Source organism: Siniperca chuatsi, linkage group LG5 (assembly GCF_020085105.1).
Source record: "Siniperca chuatsi isolate FFG_IHB_CAS linkage group LG5, ASM2008510v1, whole genome shotgun sequence".
Classification (NCBI taxonomy): Eukaryota; Metazoa; Chordata; class Actinopteri; order Centrarchiformes; family Sinipercidae; genus Siniperca; species Siniperca chuatsi.
The window spans coordinates 2,829,922-2,851,682 of NC_058046.1; the positions used below are offsets into that span (position 1 = coordinate 2,829,922).

Genomic DNA, 21,761 nt, shown 5'->3' on the forward strand with positions numbered 1-21,761 from the left:
CAGCAGGAGGCCGACAATCACAGATCCAGACTCTGCAGCTCCGGAGGCAGAAATACCTGCTGAAAGCGACTGAATGGGGGGGAGGAGAGAGACGAGAAAGAGGACGTCGAGTTACAGTAACATGCATTGTTGGGATAATTACATTCCAGGAGTTAGTTTGTGACGTGTTTAATAATTTACTTTAATGCTGTATCCATTCATTCCTTCTTTGCTTCTACCCAAATAGCTTGTGAACACTAAAGCGTGTCCACTAAAAGTCATGCCCATTTAGGTTGGAACCTTAATTCAATATAGCCTTATACTTGGCCAAGAACATTGTGGTCTGACGTCCCAAGGGGAGGCTGCATAGAGTACAGCCTTATCCTGTAGGCATTTGGGATGTGACCAAACATGTTGATGTTTAACAGGTATATTACCATGTTCACCATCTTAGGTTATAGTGCTTCCATGCTTTTGGTGAGTAACACTAAACACAAACTACAGCTGTGGCTGATGGGAATATCATTAGTTTAGCAAATATTTAGTCATGAGCCAAAGCATTGGACAATTTTGGCAATTTTGATAATGTACTTCTTACGCCACTTTATTTATTTGGCAGCTATACTTACGTAGCAGAGAATTATTTTAAAAACCTGTAATGAGCATATATAATATAATTAGGGCAGGGTTTCGTTTAAAAACATTACGATACCAGTACCAAAACCAGTACCCGTTAAAGTGATACCGATACCAATAGAGTTCTTCATTTGATACCCATCATGTGAATGGAAGCATTTTAAGGTATGAGGTATGTGTAGCCTATAAACAGAGAGCCAGCACAACAGACCAGCCTTGTTTATCAGAGTGTTGAGTAATAGGAAACGTTAATTCTGAAGGACTATGAATTAACAGTTTGAGTCAAGCATGCCAGGGCCTGCCTGCTGCTGCTCCTCTCGCGGTCACTTTGCCTCCGGAGCCCCCTTCGCTGCCGGAGCATCTCTGGGCACACTCCAACAGCACTCCACACACTGGTCCGGAGCTGGGTCCGGGTCCAGCCTGCCAGAGAACAAGGCGAAGAAGTGCCCACTGTGTGTGAAGGGGGAGCCCGGCGGCAGCCCGCTGTATGTAGCTGCTAGCTGTAGCTGTGGTAGTGGGCCAATCACACGTCGCACTAAATCAAAGAACTCTTGCAGTAATTGGCTGCGAGCAAAACCATACAAATAGTTTTTTTTTTTTTTTGGGGGTACAAAAAGGATTGAATGCAGGTATCGTTTGAAGAAGCTGGATAAGTTTCGATACTATTTGGTACTGGGTTATTTCGGTCGATACCTTAAAAAGGTATCCAGCCCTGTGATATCCATTGTTATACAGTAAATTAAACTTCCCAACAGTATATGAAATGGGTAATATTAACTCTAGCCAGCTACATCATTAAAATGCTGCTATGTTAATGGATCAGTAATCCAGCAGTGTAATACACAATACAACACTGACAGAGCCCATCTTGCCTACTTTTACTTTTATACTTTAAGTACATGTTTCTGATAATACATAAGTAAAAGTATTCAAGTACAATTTTGAATGAAGGACTTTTACTTGTAACTGAGTATTTCTAAACTGTGATATTTCTACTTGTACTTCTTCCACCACTGGCACTTTTTCCATGTTTTTGTTTTTTTAACATTGATTTCAATGGAATGTGTTTACTACATCTCCTCCCTGCGGTTTGAACACTGAAACATTATCTCCTTTCACAAAACACTTGCATCACTACTGTTATTTAACACAGTGAAAAGCTTGTTGAACCTGTAGAAGTAATGTATCCTCACATTGCATCTCTGACGTCTATAAATTGAACAAGCACAGTAATATTACTGGGATTAAAGATTACATTCTACCGCTAAAAACTCATTTGTACTTTGGTTGTTTTCATCTTTTTGTCTCAATCACTCACTCTCCCATGAGCTGATAAAATTCTACGAACTTGCTTTCATAACAAGGCAGATAAGTTGAAAAATGCATCGCCAACAAGCTATAACCAAGAGTTGTTTGTTCCTGGAAAGCCGAAATGTTGGCGATATGAGTTTGATAATAAGCAGACGTGTGACTGGAAAGCTGACAGGGAAAAGTTTCTTTCATGTCCCTTTAAAGCTGCCATCACGTGCACTCAAGCAGAGACACTTTGATGTGATTAAGAGACTCGATACAAACTGCAACTCAAAGAACACCCAGATGTTTGGAATATTTTTATGACACATTAATATTAAAGTTTCTACATTCATCCTTTAAATTTCCTAAAATGGTTTGTTAGCGTTGTTAACACGCCTCATTTAAACTGAGAGCCAGAACCAGCTGCTGCTACAGTGGGAAGTCTGAATGTTAAGAATGCTAACAGGGTACTTCAGGGAAACGGAGGGAGAAATGAAGAAACTGCTTTAAAATAACACTTTGCTTGGAGTCAAAATCCACTTCTGTCTTTCTCCTGTTTGGTAACTCGCTCTGACAGGATTCAGTGCAGATTCGACACGCACCTGAAGCTTGTTAAATAAATCAGATTCTCATTAAAAAGAGATGACAGCAACAGGGTTTTTTATCAAAATCCAAAAATGTCTTAACAGCAGCCATGTGTTGAAGTGTGACTGTTGTTACTGGTATGTACAGTCAACACGAACTGGGCCACATGTTCTGACTATAGAGATGAAATGTATGAGTTTAGCAATAATATGTTTGTGTATAATTATCTGCGAGGACCGATTTGTGTTGTGAAAGCTAGTTTGTGAGATAGCCGCAGCTAGCCGCAGCTAAAACTAAAGCTAAGTTTCGTTATTGACATTCCCCTAGTTATCTGCAAATGAAAAAACATCCATTTTGATGAACTGACATTTACATTTCTCAGTTTGTTATTCTACATAATTAAATAAGAAGGAGAAAAAGTAAACTCCTGCGGATTGCTATCTAAGCTAGTGAATTTCTTTTCATGGACTAAATGCATTTTAATAATATGGATAATCAAACTAAAGTTAATTTTCTTAAACAAACTAGTTAAAATGGATCAGAAAGCTGAGACGTCACATGCTGTTGTTAGACACGTATCTGCATTTTATTTTTTTTGGTATTATGTGGGCTCTATGGCATTTTTTAAGGCTAAAATAATCATTTTAAAAAAGACATATAATAAATCCGTTTGTCGTCCAGACTGAAAACTTTAAACCCTTTTTCTCAACTTCACTGCTTCAGTAGCTACTGCTCTCCACCTTTTTAGGGCAGAATACTTTAAATAAAAAAATTTAAAAATTGTCCTGCTTACTGTAATGAAATGATCAACTTTAGGTTGGAAAAAAAGGTGCTTGACCACTCAGAAAGACACACAGAGAGAGTGTGAGCAGTGAGTGAGCGAGCTGGAGAAGAATGACAGGAAGTGAGGATAATGACCAGAGAGGGAAGCCGAGGAATTTCAGCTTTCTGTATCAGAGGTTCCCATCGCAGACCTGCTGAGCTCCAGACCTTACACTGCTAAAAATGTCAAAAGTTATTTATTTTGCCAGTACAATGAGGCAAATTATATTCAGTTACATAGTGGAAATCCACTTGTCAAATTCACGTTGAATGCAACGTGATAATCTTGGATAAAGTGATCCACCTACAGCTAATATATATATACATACATATACACACACACACAAAGTGTGTACAAAGTACAACGTGTGCTTTTGCTTTTACTTGCTCAGTCACAGTAGTACAGATATTTGTGCGGTAATTATTTATGATTTATGGATGTTAAGGAGCTACATTAACATTAGTGGCAGATATTTTTTTACAGCGTAGTGTTCTTTGGCCGTGATAATCATCAGTGTTTATATTGTCTCTATTTCTGGTTATCAGGGTCTCTCACACACACACACACACACACACACACACACACACACACACACACACGGACCCAGATTACATCATGCTGCTATTAATGAATTCTATTTTTGTCAACTGTAAGTCGGCCACACAAAAACGGCAAAAGGTACAGAAAAGATGTGTTTGTGCCCTCTTGTGTACTTCTGCCTTTGTGGGGACCAAGTTGAGTTACACACCGGAAAGTGGGGACATTTTTTCCCCGTCGTCACTTTTTCAAAGACCTTTTTGAGCGTTTAGACTTTAATGGTTAAGGTTCGGGTTAAAAGTTAGGATTAGGGTTAGGGTAATGTCAGTCTGGGGCCTCATAAGTATAGAAGCAGAATTATAAACGTGTGTGTGTGTGTACGTGAAGATGGTCATCTGCATATATGTGTGCATGCATTGCAAAAAAGTTCGCTTCAGACTGAATCCATCACACTGAACATATACCACAATTATTTTTTGTCAAATCAAAAAATGTCCAATTGACGGTAAAATGCTATATACAAAATGTTATATAAGTAAAAGTTAGTGTATTTGCAGTAAAATGCATTCTTGTGAGGTACAAAGTTAAAAGGTACCCTATCAAGTTTTTGATTGCTAGTAGCACTGTGGAGCAATGTTTTTATAAATGGGTCTCCATTTTGTTTGTTGTCATGCAACACGCACAAGGACACGATACACATTCCTGCCAATAGTTTCACACTATTTCAGTGATCTACAGGGGGCAGCAACGCATCGAGAAACGCAGCAATTTGCCAGCAAAGGCAAGGAAGAAGAAGACTGCGAGCTAGTAAACGTGTTTGGAAAGAATGCAGGTTTCAAAATTTAAAGAAAAAGTCAGACGTTTTAGGAAATGCATTCAACACATTTGTTTGACCTCAAGGTGTTTTGGTTACAATGAGTTTGTTACATAAGAGTTCAATACTGTATTTCTATAATACTGAGGGTCTGTATATTTGTACAATAGCATCAGCTGGAATCAATCAAAGACTTAAATAATTAAATGGTTTCGATCACACCCTCTGACAGCCTTATTGAAGGTCCTCCTGAACGTAACCTACAGCTTGTCCGTGTCCTGATCAGATGTTGATGATCATTTCATCACTTTTCCATTTGAATTTGTTGTTTAAACAAATTCTAGCTAACATATCAGGTACAAGCTAGCATGTCAACTACTGTAAAAGTCTCTGGGCTGACCCGACTTCCAGAGGACCGGACCTGAACCACGTATAAGTATGTAAACCTTAGTTATTGTACCCATTACATCTCATTTGTGCTGTGTAATTAAACTGTACAATACTCTGTGGTACATATATTTTTACTAGGAATAATTCCACACAATTATTTTGGACTGTTGCTTAATTGTGTTTTATCGCTACTGCTCCAATAGTTATTTCGTTGTGCGTTGGGGTTGATTATTCCGAGTATTAGCCACAGCCCAGACTGTTTTGTCCGACAAACAGTCCAACAATTTACAATTTACAATCATATAAAACAGAATCAAACAGAAAAGCAGCAAATCCTCACATTTGAGAAGCTTGGACCGCTGAGTATTTGGCATTTTTGCTTGATAAATGCTTTAAATTATCAATCGATTATTAAAATTGTTATTGTATTGGCGGTCAACTAACTGATTCAAACTTGCAGACTCTTCTTTAATATCAACATTGGCTAAATTTGCCTTCTGATAAGTTAGCTAGCAAGCCAAGTTTTTTCAGGTTAACTGAGCTGACTTTTGCCAGGACAAGGACACGAAACTTTTTTGTAACCTCATTTAAGAACGGGAAAGGCTTTCTTGGCTGTTTCTTGGCTTGTTTGTCAAAGCCATTAATAACACTCAGACAGTCAGACCTCCATTATGGCGCCAGTTCGAGCTTCTACAGGAGTAATAATGTAACTGCGAAACCTACAATGGTTAAAAAAAAAAAATGGCAGATATCTCAAATTGGAACACAACTCCCCACGAGTTTACAGTATCATCATCAACACGAGGTATAAACCTGCCAGACTGCAGGAAGGTCTTCATAGCACTGACTTATACATCCTCATTTCACATTAGATAAACACAGTGACTGATATTAGATGTCATAACCTACATTTACGTTTAAGTATGCATCTGAAACATTGTTTTTCACTCTGGTAAATAATAAATTGGCGACAGATAGCTCGTTAGAAAGTTTGTTAACTGACAAACACTTTACAGACAAGTGAACTGGGTTTTATTCCAATGGATTTCAACACTATTACCTCATGTTCGTTGCTCAATACTCCCAAAATACAGACCATTTGATGAATACAGGTTTTAACATAAATAATCAGATTCAACAGTGAGTTTTGCTTCCACGCCAGCAGACATCACATTTATCAGATCTCACGTTGGAAATGATAGTGTGTGGGTGGAGGAGAGCCGAGCCGGACCGTTCCAAGCTAAATACATAAAATCTCACCCACTTCTAAACCTTAACCCCCCCTTTCTGCTCTCAGTCCTGGCCCAAATTTGGCACTGTTGGCCTCTGCGAAAAGGCATTTCTCCCGGGGGGGATGGAGGCTCTGTGTAACTCTTGACTGCAGTCCGAGTCTGACAACATCATGATTTTCCCACAGGAAAATAAAAACATAAACTTTGACATAACATGTTTTTGAATCAGGAGATCAAAGCTGTGAGAGGAGAGGCTTCGTGGGATCCATGTGTGCCACGCAACAAACTCAATGTACAGCAGGAAGCAGCTTCCATTAGGATTTTCAAAAAGCAATCACACAGTCAGGACGTAGAGTCAGAAAGATATGAGGCAGTGCAATGTTTCTTTGGCATGTAAGAGTGTAAAAAGAGTAAAAAAAAAAGTGTATTGTCGCTACTTGTGCTTAAGTAACAAGAACTGACACTGAGAACTCAGCAACATTAACTGATGTACTGGAAGAGTCTGACACTGCGCCATCATCAAGGTTTTTAGGTTTAATAAAAACTGATATGTGCTGAAATGCGCAGGTTTACACATTTGAGAGGACATGCACTGGACTCCTACATTGTTACAAGCAGGCTTGGATGGATATATATTGGGCTGATAAAGCTGCAACCATTAGTCAATTAATCCATTACACAATGTCAGAAAATTAATTGCCAACTATTTTGATAATTAATTGTTTCAGTCATTTTTAAGCAAAAGTGACGAAACTTCTCTGGTTTCTCCAATCTGAGGATTTGCGCTTTTTTCTGTTTTAAATAATGGTAACAACTTTAATATCTTAGAGTTTTTTGATATGTTGTTAACCAACGATTAATTAAGAAAATAACTGGCAGATGAATCAATAATGGACATAATAAGTTAGTTGCAAGCCTCAAGATCAGAGATCAAAAGTTTGATGGAAGTTTGTGAACACAGCTGGAAAGGGCTGAAGAACATTTTTCACGTATTCAGTTGTGTTTTTTCTAAATCAGTTCATCATTGAAAGATTAGACGATATGACGATTTACTCGTCTATACCGTCAGATATTTGGCCATCCTGTTTATACTGTGGTAGCTATTCCCTCACTGTTGCAAATACAGTGATTAGAACTGCTTTATGGCAATATCGCATTTTTATTATTAATATTTTTGCTTTAATGTTATGATGTGCTCACTGGATTAGGCTTTCATAAAAAGCTGCTGACCCAAAAAGATTTTTATTGGTCTGGATTTGTTGGTGAGTTTTAGTGTTCAGTGATGGTCTAAATGCTGTTTTTGAGACTTTTTTTTTTTTTTTTGGCATGAAAATTATTAATTTTATTAAAAATTGCAATCCACTTCAGCCCACAAATATTAGTATTGGCTTTTAGAAACCCTTATTGATCAAAACCCAGTAACATCATCACAGCATTTCTGAAGAGCGGTCTGTATCGACAAAAACAAACGTTTGTGTTGGACCTTTCGTCCACAGCATCTCTCTTTTATGTCAAAGCTACAAGATGGTGTTGTGGACGCTCTGGAGCCCGGAGCACACAGTCCGGATCTCAGGGAGACAATTCCACATTGTTCAGTGTACTCTCTCCCAATCAGTAACTTTCATGTGAGCCTAATCAATTGCATCAAACACAAATAGTCGCATCATGTGAGTGCGGCAGGACCGGTTGCTTGGCACGGAAACAGAACAGTCATGTGAGCCAAACAGAGCTGGACTCTGCTGAGGGACAGAGTCGGAGGAATGCATTACATGAGGAGGGATTATAGCCATCACAAAAACACATCTGGACTGGTTCTGTAATCAGCTACAGTAGGATAAAACACAGCGACATGGTAATCACACTACAAATTATCTGCCGGACTAGAAACATCTTTATTTTCATACGTCTGATTTTACATTTATGGGGAGTGAAGTTTAAACTGACTCTGTGGAGTTAGACATCAAAATTATCCAAAAACAAACCGAGGTAATCAGATAAAAATGTACTGTTGTATTACTTAGTAAGAATTACTTTGTTAAGAATGAATATTGTCTGAAATTATTTAATCCAGGAAATGTAATCATCAAACTGATTTAACCCCTTAACAAGCACCGTCTGTCTGTGCACAAGTCAGTGTACAAAAACATCGTACAATCAGGCTCCTGTTCTCTTCTGTACTGTTGATTTTTTGGTTTTAAAATTCAGAATTAAGGCACCAGCTTTTATAACGGCAAAAAAATTAGCCACAAAGTCATCAGTTCAACAGATTCACTCACAAGTAAATCAACTCAAATGTTTGACGTCGAGTTCAACTTTGGTGAATTCGCACCGTTAACCAAAAGCCAACCATCTTGACAGTGAAGACCTTTGAGGAAACAGAGAATCTAAAATAAAGAAAGTTATTGTATTATTAAGTTTTGCCGAAGAACAAACTGTACCACAGCGATGAGACAGGAGTCAATGGTACGAATACTGTGAGAACTTATTGTCCAGAACTGACTAGCTTGCCAACTGCATGTTCCCTGGCTGGTTAGCTCCTCAGCTACAGTAGTTCACCACTTAGCTCTACAAGTAGTCACTACATCACATAGCTATGTAGCACCGCCTATTTTGCTGGGACGTGCTGATGAACTTCACTGTGTCACTGTGCCACGGCTTAAAACTCTTTGTGAATTTAGATTTATTATTTTTTTAGGTTACGGTTCATATGTACTCCTATCAGAAAATAAGCAACCGGGTCGGCAAATTTGGAACATGTAAACTGCGATTTGCATCATGAGATAATTTCCTTGTGGCTTAAATGCGACACGCTTCACTAACCAAAACAAACACCATACTTGCAACCCAAACTTTAGCTTGAAAGAGCTCTGAAGAAGCGACAATCACTTATGAAGCGTGATGTTGCTGCTCACAATTCTGAAGCCTGAAATACACTTGTGAATGTAAACACCAAAATTTATTGATAATTGACATGACATTAATATTTTATGATGCACTTCATTTGTTATTGACTTTGTCTTATATGTACATAAAGCAAAACTAGTTTTTCTTGTCCGCTCTTGTCACGTCTCGTCTGTAGTCTATGAGGCTGGAGAGGGAATGCTACGGTTTTCTTTTATGCTAATATACACTGTTACAGATACAAAAAGATGGCGTGCTGCATCCAGTAATTCAAACCAGTAAAGTATCTGTTATCGCAGTTATCATAAATGAGATGTGTTGTCAATATGTTGTAAAATACAAAAAAAAAGTCAACAAAACAGCTTTAAACAATTTTGGAAAAGTGGCTGCTAAAGAACCAGCCCAGTGGACGTTTGAAACCCCAGCAGAGACGTGACGGAGACGTGGTACAACCAGAACGCCCAACACTTGAGGGGTTAGGCTTCAAACCAGATACAATCCCGAATAAGGTAACAAATCCCCCTCCCATCCCGTATTCTGGGTTGTTATGGGATTAAGCAAGTAATAGTTAATCTCGATTAGATTAGGCATTCTCAACTGTACCGTAATAACTAGCTTGATGGCGCATTTTAAGGGGTTTTTGGTACCAAATCAATCCAAAACACAGTAATCAAATTATCTAATTTTAATCACACAATTACAATAATCTGAAGTTCAGATCACATGCTGAATAGCAAACGGCTCAACCAAAGTTAAGGTAATAAAAGCCCTTTCATTCAGATTTTTCTTCTACTATTACTGATTTGTTGTGGCTTGAGGAAAAGCCAGCATGCTGTATTGCACTGACTCCCACTGTTGAGCAGCATCGCACTGCTGTCGAGGGAAAATAACACAAAACTGTGTTTACAGTCTTTGCACGTTAATTGAGACCTTTGATGCTTTACCTCTTGAAACTTGTCAAACTCTGATGGCATGACGTCAAAATAAAATTGTTTTTGTTGTTTTAAGCTCCTTACAAAACTTCACTTTTTGCAGATTTGCGTCAATTTCGTCCCGACAGCAGCGACAGGAGAAGTTCACGGGCATGCCAGAAGGTTTTCTGCAGGTCATTCGTATTTTCTGACATGAACCACAGCAAACAGGATCTCTTGGCCCTCATTAAAAAATATGATAAGCCATCTGTGTTACACAACATTAGTTAGGATACGAAGACAAGGAGTACAGTCAGTGAATTGCTCTCAGTAGCATCATGAGACAGGAACATCGATTCAGACTGAACCAGAATCATGCAGTTAAAAGTCTGTCGGTGGAGTATCTTTCACAACGAATCGAGCAGGAATCAAACATGTCAGCACTTTGCAGGAAATTACATTTTCATAGCAGATACTGTATACATAACACATACCGTTACATAGAAAAATGTTATATAATGTCCTACAGTTAAACTGCGAACACTAACTTTATTCTGACCTCTGACCCCTGAACCCCTGTGGAGAAATGTGGTTTCTCTAGAGGGGAAATGCAAAAAATAAAAAATAAAAATAAACAATTCCTCATCACCTTACAGCAACAGCTGCTTTTAAAGTCACAATGAAATAAAACATGGCTCCTTTAAAATTAAAATTCATTTGCGGACATTAATTTGAACATCTACAAGTCAATGACAACTGACAACTTACTTATTCTCCATCATGGCTGAATTTAGCTAGTGTCGCAGTTATATGGGCTAACAAAATAATATCATCAAGATATCAGTTCATCAAAAAATGTCATTTGTCATTTACACATAATAGTTGAGGGGGAAATGTAGCTTTAGCTAAGGCTAGCTGTGGCTAGCTTGTTTGAGCTTGATTTAGCTCTCTCTCTGTGACAGAGAGTACGGGAAATGGGACAGCAGGTTCTTTAGCCTTTTGGCTAATTCTGGCTTGTTTACAGCAATGTGTATCCCTGTTAAATAAACCAATAAATAAATAAAATACACTACAAATTACAAGACCAGAGTGCAGCAACTGTGGTTCGGTTTTTAGTTTAGTTTTGTAGTTTACTGCAACTGTTGCATGCTGTTTTTACAGAAAATATACAGTTCTATAATGTTTTTTTAGATAAAACAGTAATAAAACATATCAATTCTGATTTTTCCTTTGCCTTTGAAAATACCATTGTATGCAGTTGCATTGAAATTTCCCCTCATTGAAAACAGCCCCAGGCAAAAAGTACACATAAGTATGTGGTCTACCATTGGCCATATAGTGTTATAATGTTTGTATTTTTAAACAATCCTCCCATACAGTTTCTTTCTTTTTTGTTTCCCCTTCATTTTCAACCACAAATGTCAAATTCAGGAGCAAGACGCTCTCAGAAATGCCATTTAATTGTGACTTTAAAACCAAACTCTACATCTTAAATCTTCCTGTAGCATATAGAGAAACACTTTTCCTTCTTCTCAACACTGTAAAAAACAACAACAAAAAAAACAGGTTCAGTCTCAAGTGCAGCATGTCAGACCACTTGGCTGTGACAAATAAGTTATCTTATAAAACATAACACTTTATCCACAAAATCATTTGTAATCCTGGAGGTCTACTTTACATCAGGGACTGCCAAAAATCCCCAGAAGAGCACAGTTAGCCACTGTTTAAATATTTAAACTCCGGAGTGTATTGACATGAAGCCAAAAAGGCCACAAGCTGTCCCTGGCTCTCAGAAAAGTGCTCTGACCCTCTTACACTCTGAGGTTGGGCTTGTGATGCACAGCGATAACACTTCTCTTCCACTTTACACTGATGTTGATTACAACTTTACATGGCACCCATACAGAAATTTGGCTTCATTCAAGATCGCATTCAACATTTGACTCAAAAATTTAAAATCAAACTAGGCTTTTTATATAGAATTAAAGGAAATCTGTCTTCTTCCAACTGTAAAACTATTGTGCAGTCAACCTTCATGTCTGTCCTCGACTATGGAGATATTCTGTATTATCATGCTGCCCCAAACAATACTTTAGCAGTTAAATCCTGGGTATCACAGTGCTTCACGCTTTATCACAAATGGTAAATTTCATAACTTCATTGTTCTCTGTATCACATGTTTTGGATGGACTTCCTTACAGTCAAGACATTTCATGTTATTCATCTATAAAGCTCTACTGTTGAAGCGTCCAAACTACCTCACATCTCTTCTCTTTAAATCTAGTAACTACAGCACACGATCCAGTAACTACCGAACCTTAGATATCCCTCATGTACGCACTAATGCAATATTGCACCTTTTAAAAGGAATGAACTGTCTTACATTCCCCTTGGAGATTTTATTATCTGATGTTTTTTTTATGATTCTTGTGTAGTTGTGTTGATTCTGTTTGATTCTGCCTGATTAAATAAAGATGAAATAAAACAGCTATCAGCTGCCTGAAGGCTAAAAAGAGAGACACGAGCAATAAAGTTACAGATTACAATGAAGTTTGTCTTTGCATCGAGGCCATGTGGATCCCGGCTAACAGCAGATTTATTATCAACACTGAAATTGACTGCACAACAAGTCAGGACGTGATTATCTTATGGCGCTACATGGCTTGTGATTTACAAGTCATGTATCTTTTCAGCTGAGATCAACAGCCCAGAGGCTTAAAGAACTGCTGATAAACCTGAGGAGGAAACGCAAACAGAGAATAAAACTCTCCAAATAGATACAATTTATTTATTGGCGAGGATACGCCAGTGTCTGCTGGCAGAAAAACTTCCCGGGTCAGCGGCCATCTTAGAAAGTAAAGCTTATTCTTAAATCAACATTTTCATGTGAAACCCGGGACTGTGTAAACATACTTGGAGCTTCCCACTAACACCCAACTTCAATAGAGAGGAATCCTTTTCATAAAACACACATGAGCTCCTAAATAAACCTCAATCTTCTCTCTGGGAAATGAGCTTAAGGTCCATCCGATACACATTTTTAACTCACACACACACACACACAGGCTGATAATCAGATTATTTCTTGGTAAATATTTTTTTCATTCAGCCATTAACTCATTAGCATCTGGAGTTCCCTAAGGAAAACAGATCAGTAGTCTGTTTCAACCTTTTTTTGAATCACCTACTTCTACCCTGAAAGAACCAAGACAATTTGCAGATTTTTCAGTCAGGCTTGAAAAGATTTAAAATATATTATTTGCATTTCAGTGGACTGCACAACACAAGTCGTGTTGTGTTTTAATTTTTTGCATCTGGGAGTTCTTAAGTCAGTGCAGGCAGAAGTTTATTAAATCCTAAGAAGTGACATGAATCTTATTCCTACAGTCCACTTTCTTCATCAATATAAGACTTTACTCGGTGTTGCCAGCTTGTGATCCTTGCAGCCGTGAAAGAGCAGCATCACACCGAAGAGCATTTGAGAAAGACCCAGAAGGAATTTCACAGACTCCCTTTTCCACAAAATCAGCCTTTGAGACGACCGACAGGCATCTGCACAGGCACCTCTCCGTGCTCAGTGCAGGGGGGTCCTCAACACACTTCACTGCGGGACCAAAAAGACCTGTGTCATGCTACACAGCTGAGAGCAAAACACACAGGAGGGCCGATGCCTCCAATGTGACCGAAGCAAATCCATCGTCGTTAGGGCTCATACTTGGCATCAGGGGTCTGGTCGCGGGCTGACCGGAGCTGGAGCCTTCTTGGCATCTGTGCAGCCGAGGCAGGAAGGGAACAACGGGCTAAAGAGGCGGCCGAGACCTTTCCGGAAGACACTGTTGGAGAGGCTGTAGATGAGACAGTTACAGAAGCTGTTGCTAATCGCTAACCATGTTGTGAGGAAGGACGCCACCTTGTGGTGATATAGCCCAGCGCTCTCCAGGAGGAAGTAGAGGATGTACGGCATCCACAGCACATAGAAGACGCTGGTGATGCGGAACAGCACCATGGCGTAGCGTTTGTCTGGGCAGCCCTCGCACCGCTCGCCTTTATCACCCTCAGTCTGTGAGCTGAAGCGGGCGTGGCGCTGGGTGATCTCCTTCGTGTGCTGCCGGCAGATCTTGAATATACTCCCGTAGGTGAAGCAGACGGTGAGAGCTGCTGGGGCGTAGAGCAGCCCCACAATGAAGGTGCTGAACCCTGGGTTGGTCTTCCAGGAGTCTGCGCACCACTGAAATATGTCCCCGTGGTAACCGGGCTTCCCCCAGCCGAAGAAGGACGGCAAAAAGATCACAGCAGAGTAAACCCAGATTAGGACGATGCACACCCTCAGCCGGCATGGCGTCACTAGCGTGGCGTACGACAGAGGCCGGGTGATGGCGATGTAGCGGTCCACGCTGATGCACGCCAGCGAAGCCATGGAGACGCTCTTCAGCACAGAAACCATATAGCCAAACACCTTACAGGTGAGCTCCTCATTCAGGCCTCGGAGGTAGTGGAGGAGGGACAGCGAGGGCACCAGGCAGCTGACGCCCACCAGCAGGTCGGCATAGGCCATGGTCTGGATAAAGTGGCTGGTGGTGTGGTGGTGCAGCAGTGGGGCGCAGTGGAAGACGAAGATCACCACCAGGTTGCCGGCGATGATGAGCACGGTGAGGAAGAGGATGACGACCACCTCCAGCACGCAGGTATCCAGGCTGTGGGAGTAACCCACGGCGCCCAGCAGGCAGAACGGGGGAGAGCTGCTTTGGTTCGCATCGGAGGAAGAGTTCATGTTTGGACTGGAGGGAGCAGGAGGGGGGCGGTTTCAGCTCAACGCAGCGGTCATCCTGTCATCCAAGTCTCTTTTTTTTTTTCTAATCCTAAAGTTGCTCGTCCCGTCTTCTGCTCCAAAAACAAAGCGCGTCTCCTGTTCTTCTTAAATCAGCATCTCTTCCCCCTCAGCGGGCAGGTCCTTAAAGTAGCAGTAATCCATCTGTGTATGCGAAACACAGCCGAGCTCCGCTGCTGCTGCTGGGTGTGAAATATGTGCATGTGTGCAACCTCGAGAAAAAAATCCCCAACGTAGAACAAGAGATGCCAGTCTGATGCTGCAGTGCAAACCGTCCTCCCCTCGCAGCTGTTTATCATATCCCCCCTTGACTGCAAATCCTGAGGTAAGCACTCTGCTCCGGCACGCAGCCACCAAAAAATCCAGCAAAGGAAAAGGGAGGGAAAAACAATGCCGAAATTCCCGGCAGCTCCGATGTTAACACTCCTCCGCGCTGACAGTGACGGCTGTCTCAGCAAACAACAGCAAGAGAGTCCAAACAAACGGCGTCGGATCTGGAAGTGGCGGCCTCATCCGCGGTCCGTGGACAGGGGGGTCCCGGGGACAGACGAGCGCAGGCAGGCGAGCATCCAGAGGTGATGGATAATGTCACCAGGATCTCTTCTCCGTGAAGCTTCCAGTGAGGCTCAGAAGCAGCCGGCTGACTTCCTGTGTGTGTGTGTGTATGCATGAATGTGTGTGTGTGTGTATGAGAGAGAGAGAGAGATCAGGGAGGCAGGCAGTAAACTGCCTCTCTTCTCTGCTGTAGCGGCAGTAGTGATGATGCAGCGCTACCGCTGCTGCTTCCCTCTCCTAACCCTGCTCGCTCGCTCGCTCGCTCACTCTCTCTCTCACTCTCACACACACCCTCCCCTCTTTCTCGCACACACACACACACCTTTCCTCCTTCCCTTTCTCCTCGCTCCCTCTTATCCTGCCTTTCCCCGCCCCCCTTTTTCTTTTTCTTTTTTAAAAACACTCTTTCCGACTCCTTCTCTTCCTCCCTCCTCCATCTCTCTCATTCTTTTCCCTTTTGTCGTTCTTCCCCTCTTCCTCAGAGTTACTGTATTTCCACCGTACAACACCATCACTGTAGGAAAACCTTCTGTGGGCGAAGACAACATCCCAATAAGGATCGATTTGTTTGATTTGCTGGTGGTTTAACAGCATTTCATTTACATATTTGAGTGTGAAGCAGGTCCTAACTGCGCAATGAAATATAAATCACTAAAATGATGTGGGAGCAGCATTTAATCAGTATGTGTACACATTCAAGGAATTTGACTCTGGTTTTAAGTTGCTCTCAATGTTAGAAACAGACATACAGCTAAAAACAAGGACAACGAAGACGTATAAAGATCTATGTACATACAAGTAGGTGGAAAAAATATATAAATATATATATAAAACACAACATGCACTGTCTATATACAAGTCCAATGTTACTGTAATCTACAAGTCTAAAAAATTATTACATTTTTATACCAAATTTAGCAATGTTTTAACCTAGAAGAGTGGACGGCTTTTTACCTGTAAATTACCAAATCCGAGCTCACCAGGATCACCTCCAGGAGCTTCATAACAACAGACTAAATCATCATCAAATCGTCATAAAGGTCCTAATTGTGTCTAATGTCTCTAATTTTACAATAAAAGCTCGAACTACCTTCCGTGTTTTGGTAAAGACAGATTTCCTGATAGTAAACTCATGCAAACTGAACTGGAGTAATTTTTGTCAGAGTTTTACGCAGTGTAGCTAAATCTTGGATAAATTCAAGCACAAACGTTGAATATAAAAAAAAAGTGTAGAGACACAACGAGGCTGATGTTATCCTTCAAACCAAATAACAGTATAGAAAGCTGGTTTGTACCCCATCAAAAAAAAAAAAAAAAAACGACAAGAAGTGCCATTTCCAGAGACGGACATTTTCAAACTTAATCAATTCAATGCCTTCCTGTGGTTTCCAAAAGACGTCACTTTGTTTTTTGTTTGAGTTTCTGGATATTTCGACTACTTACTACACTGATAAATCATGGTTTTGAAAGCATTTTTAATTCTATCCATTTTGGGGATCTTTACAGCCCTTTCTCCCAATTTGAAAACACACAGGATGTTTATGCTATCCCACCCATGGATCTCTCTTTGCAGCAGTAGATGGGAATTTAAACCACTTTAGCGACTTGAGGAGACGGAGGTCCTGCTACGTGAGATTAATAAATTATTTCCTTCAATTCTTTTTAAAACCATCATTCAAGAAGAACTGGGTCGTGTTGAAATATAACTGTTATGGGGTTGTTGTTTTTTTTAGCTTGGTCGTGTCTTATTCACGTTTCTGTGGATGTTAATGTGAATATCACTGACATTTTTTCTTCTTTGTGTTTTTAATTATAGAAGTGTATAAAAGAGGAAGTTAACGTATGGGACGAAATGAAGAAAATGCTGAGAAGGGATTACCACATTTTGCTGTTTGTTTCGATTGATGGTATGTGATGAAAGATGGATTATATAAGCATTTTCAGACTAAATTAAACATTCCTAATTTAGGAAGTAAATTGTTTCATCACAGTCATCATACCTCAATCAGTAGATACAATACATTTTGTTAAATCATTACAGTCCTGCTCCTGTTAAAATGTGACTTCACCTCTCTGCTGTATTTCCTCTCCATCTTCCTCGGGTTCTTCCTCACTGTTTCTGTAACTGTACGTGCCCCGTGTCTCTGCACCCCTCCGTCCTCGTCTCCGTAGACCCTCTCACCGCTCCTCGAAGGAAGCCCCTCCCCCTCCGTTAGCCAATGAGCATTAAGCAGGTTTCCATCTCCACAGAGACTGTTCACGCCCACCCATGTGCACACACACACACCCACCCTCCCCAGCAGGCTTCCCTCACGTATGAAGTGTACCCGTGCAAATGCAATGACACAGCACACACACACACACACACACACACGTGTTCAGAGACACAGCGGGGGGGGTGTTCATACACACACAAATCACAGGAGAATAAAGTGAGGCTAATCTTTTATCCAATGAAAGGAGAGACAAAAAGATGGAAGGAAGATAAAAGATGGAAGAGAGGATATATGATTGAGCCGTTAAAGGCGTGATGGAAAGGACAAGACTGGAAAAAGATGCAGATCTGCAGCAGTCCACAAACACACACACACACACACACACACACACACACACACACAGCTTGTTAAAATGCAGCAGGATCAGCCAGACGCCACCTGCAGTGACTGTCAGGGTGCAACAAAACCAGCACAACAAGGCCAGGGCTGCAGTGGTAGATAAAACTATTAAAAAGGGTCAGTACACCCAAATTACACAAACACATATTTTTCTACCTCGTTCCTTGTACTGTCTCCTCATGCAGATCACTTTGGGTCAATGGAAATATATATTAACAAAACTGTGTCCTACTCTAGACAACCCACAGATCTGAATGAGATCTTTTTCACTGGAACTGAAAAAGGTGGCGCTGGAAACTCGGTAATGTACATGTGCTCTAAAAAGAGGTGTTGCTGTTGTATTTAAAAAAAATAATAATAATAATAATACTTCGGTATTTGGAGCACCACAGACAAAATTCCATTTACCTCCATTGTATTGGTGTGGAGGCAGAAGTCTCAACTCAAAGAAACTGAAACTAGATGCCACTAGAGGCTAGGGTTGTCACTTTTTATTCAAAATTCGAATCTTTGTTCAAATGTGAAATTAAACTTATTTGAACTGTAATGACCTGTTCAAATTCAAAATCTATAAGCGCAACAGACTGTTTGACAGACACTATCAGCTCGACCTACTGCATGCCCTGCTGACCTATCAGTAAACTAAGCTAATAAATAATAACGGAGGAGGACACCAGCCGGCAAAGTCGTGCTGATCGGATAATCGCGACACCGAAGCATCTGAGAAGCGGAGTGCAAATATGCCAACAAAGATAAGACGGTTTACCGACTTTGTAAAAAGCTGCTGCTGCTGTTGCTCTACAACAACAAATCTGACGGCTCACCTGCTAGCTGCCACCCAAGTGAGGTAGCGGAGGCAGCGGAAACCAGTGGGGGGCGTACGCTTTATGGGTCGCGCTCGAATTAATTCAAACAAATTACGTGTTAGTTCGTATTTGTTCTTTTTGAAAGCGTGACAGCCCTACTAGAGGCTAGTGGGAAAATGTTTGTCATTCAGGTGAACTGCCTCTTTAAGCTAACCCTAACTACATAATGGGCCCAGATATATACACAGTAAGTAGGTACATGTATCTGGCTTAAAAAGCTCTTTATACTGTTTCTGTTTATGGATGATATTTCATATTTATTATAAACTATATACATCCTGCTGTCCCTTGTCGTCTTGTTGTCCTTCATGCTAACACGCTGACTCAGTCAGATTTCCAAAATTATGACTGCATTGCAAATTAACTTCAGTATTTAGTTGACATGGCAACGGAGAAATAAACAGATTTTATCTTTTAAATACACGCTGCAGTATCTGCTATGTCATGGCATCAGATTATACCTGCACGTATCACAGAAGTCCAGATAGAAAATGGAAAACCTCTGAGTGCAGCTTTTCGCATGTCACACTGTTAGAAATCATCAGATTTAGGTCAAAAGCAGACAAATATCAAAACACTAGTGGGGTACAATATGGAAGGGAGCTGTATAGCTGCATATGTTCACATAACACCATTATAATCTTGTTTTTGAATTGTATTTATTCTGTCACTATTTGCTTCTGTAGGACTCTCATATCCCCGCAGGAAACACTGAATCTAGGTCTATTTCTTTTTTTTTTTTTTTTAATGAAACCATAAAACTAAAATACCAAAACAACAAATAAAGCACCGAATGAATAACTGTGTGCGTCATCACCCAACTGCGTTGTCTGCTGATTCACCACATCAAACCAAAGCATCTCCTGTGATATTTGGTTCAGAGGGAACCGGAGGGGTCACCGCCACGTCTCTCCCTTCCAGGCCGGCTGTCGGTTGGGAACAGCGACGCCATTCAGACACTGTTTGTTTTTTTTGTTACCATATGGTGAGCGTCGAGGAGGGTAGGAAGGCCATTAGCCGCCATGTTTACATCTCTGTTTTTGCATTTATTTTACAGGTTAAGGGTCAGAGGTGCCACATCTGCCAGAGTTATGAGGCCGAACGCTGGGCTGTCTGGCATCTTGTAAGACACGTTAACATGAGCGCAGCCATCAGCACCTCCACCACGTTCCCATGTCAACACACCGCTCTGGGTAAACAGCAGGCAGGCAGCAGACAAGCCGGTGGGGAAAGCTACCTTGTGACCGAGTGTTTGGAGAGGAGAGCGTGTGATGCCGTGGTTTGAGTCCCAGCAGGCAAGATCTGAAAATCACAACAGTTACGGCGCAGCCCTGAAGCGAAGGCTGTTACAGAGCAGTCGAAGATCTGAGGGTCAGAGTTTCTGCAGCAAAAGAGCTAAAAAGGCTCCCATTGTGGGAATTCACATTATTCTTTAATTATATGACGTCTGTTGAAGGATGGCGATGTTAAGATTAGACTTTATGAGACAGTTAAGAGACATCAATGGATTAAAATAATCTACAGTCACAGAAAATTATTCATAGATTGAGAATCAGCTGTTTTATGCAACACACATTTTCCCACTGTCATTTGTACCCAGAGTTTGGCCTTCAAGGCTTTTTGACCAACGGCAGAGATCGTACACATATTTCTTCGGAGGTCAGGAGGCTCTGTTACCGTTATATAACCCAATAAATATAGAGAAAAAAGTACAGAACTTCTTATATAAACAGCAGAGCCACTTTGATCATATTTACATTATATTTCCATATGATCACCATTAAAATTCATAGGAAGACGACAAAACTGAAATTTATTAAACATATACTTAATAACAACACAGAAAGATGTCATCAATATCTGTAAAATAAGTAAATTAGGCAACTTTGCTTAAATGTAGGGTTGCAAAGATAGATACACCCTTGATTCAATCCAACAAGTGTGTAATATATATAATATTAGTATGTCCACCCTTATTTTTAAGAACTGCACAGACCCTTCTTGGGATCGAGTGTACAAGTTCGCGACATATTGTCCCGTCTATCCCGTTCCACTCCTGAAAGATGACCTCCTTGAGTGCCTTGATATTTGATGGGGGGGTGCTGCTCAACGTCTCTCTTCAAAATTCCCCACAGGTGCTCAGCAGGGTTGAGCTCAGGTGACGTACCGTTCGCCTTGTTCTTCCAGAAGAACGCAGCAGCGGCCTTGGAAGAATGTTCAGGGTCGCCGTCATGTTGAAAAAGTGCCCGACGGTGCAGATGATGCCACGAATGAAGTACCCCACACCTTCAGCACTCATACATACAACAACATAACCCTCTCTCATTACTGTCCACCTATCTTACATTCTCAAAACAAAAACAACAACAACCTCAAACCAGCTTTAAGTTGAACGCCGCTCCAACGCTCGTATTTCTGCTCCGGGGAGCGAGGAAGGATCTCTAAGGAGACGTGAGCGACGATACATGAGACCAGCCTTTGCGGAAGTCTTTCACCGGATCGACACACCCCTTTATTGGAAATCTGTCAGTGATTGGACGCTGCCGCTGATCGGACTGATCTGATACTTCGTCACAACATCGCCGCAGTTTTGTACCAAAGTGGATAAATGGCAGAACTCAAGAGTACTACTCCCAAGTTTTAGATTTTATGGATGTGTAGGTCTGATTGACAAAAAGAACCATAAACAACTTTCTACGTTCATTAGAAAGAGTTTTCTGTTCATGATCTGAATAATATTATAGTCAGGGAGAGGAGGAGAGTCTTTCAGCAATAAACACATTTTATTAGTCCATC

The 21,761-nt window shown here is 40.8% G+C and overlaps 1 protein-coding gene across 10 annotated transcripts in view; it reads right to left on the reverse strand.

The window, feature by feature from the left end:
- Positions 1–21,761, reverse strand: part of LOC122875738 (probable G-protein coupled receptor 21) — a 66,608-nt gene that overhangs the window by 36,146 nt on the left and 8,701 nt on the right. Inside the window, exons 1-2 of one of the 10 annotated variants that reach the window (XM_044195201.1) lie at positions 17,554–20,761; positions 9,861–15,577 (exon numbers count right to left, since the gene is read on the reverse strand). The exons of 8 other annotated variants lie outside the window; for them this stretch is intronic. In XM_044195201.1, the coding sequence (XP_044051136.1) occupies positions 13,823–14,872 (1,050 nt within the window). In that variant the 5' untranslated portion in view covers positions 14,873–15,577; positions 17,554–20,761 and the 3' untranslated portion in view covers positions 9,861–13,822. Of the gene's footprint in view, positions 1–9,860; positions 15,578–17,553; positions 20,762–21,761 lie in introns of those variants that run through there. One more of the 10 variants, XM_044195200.1, reaches the window with a different exon arrangement.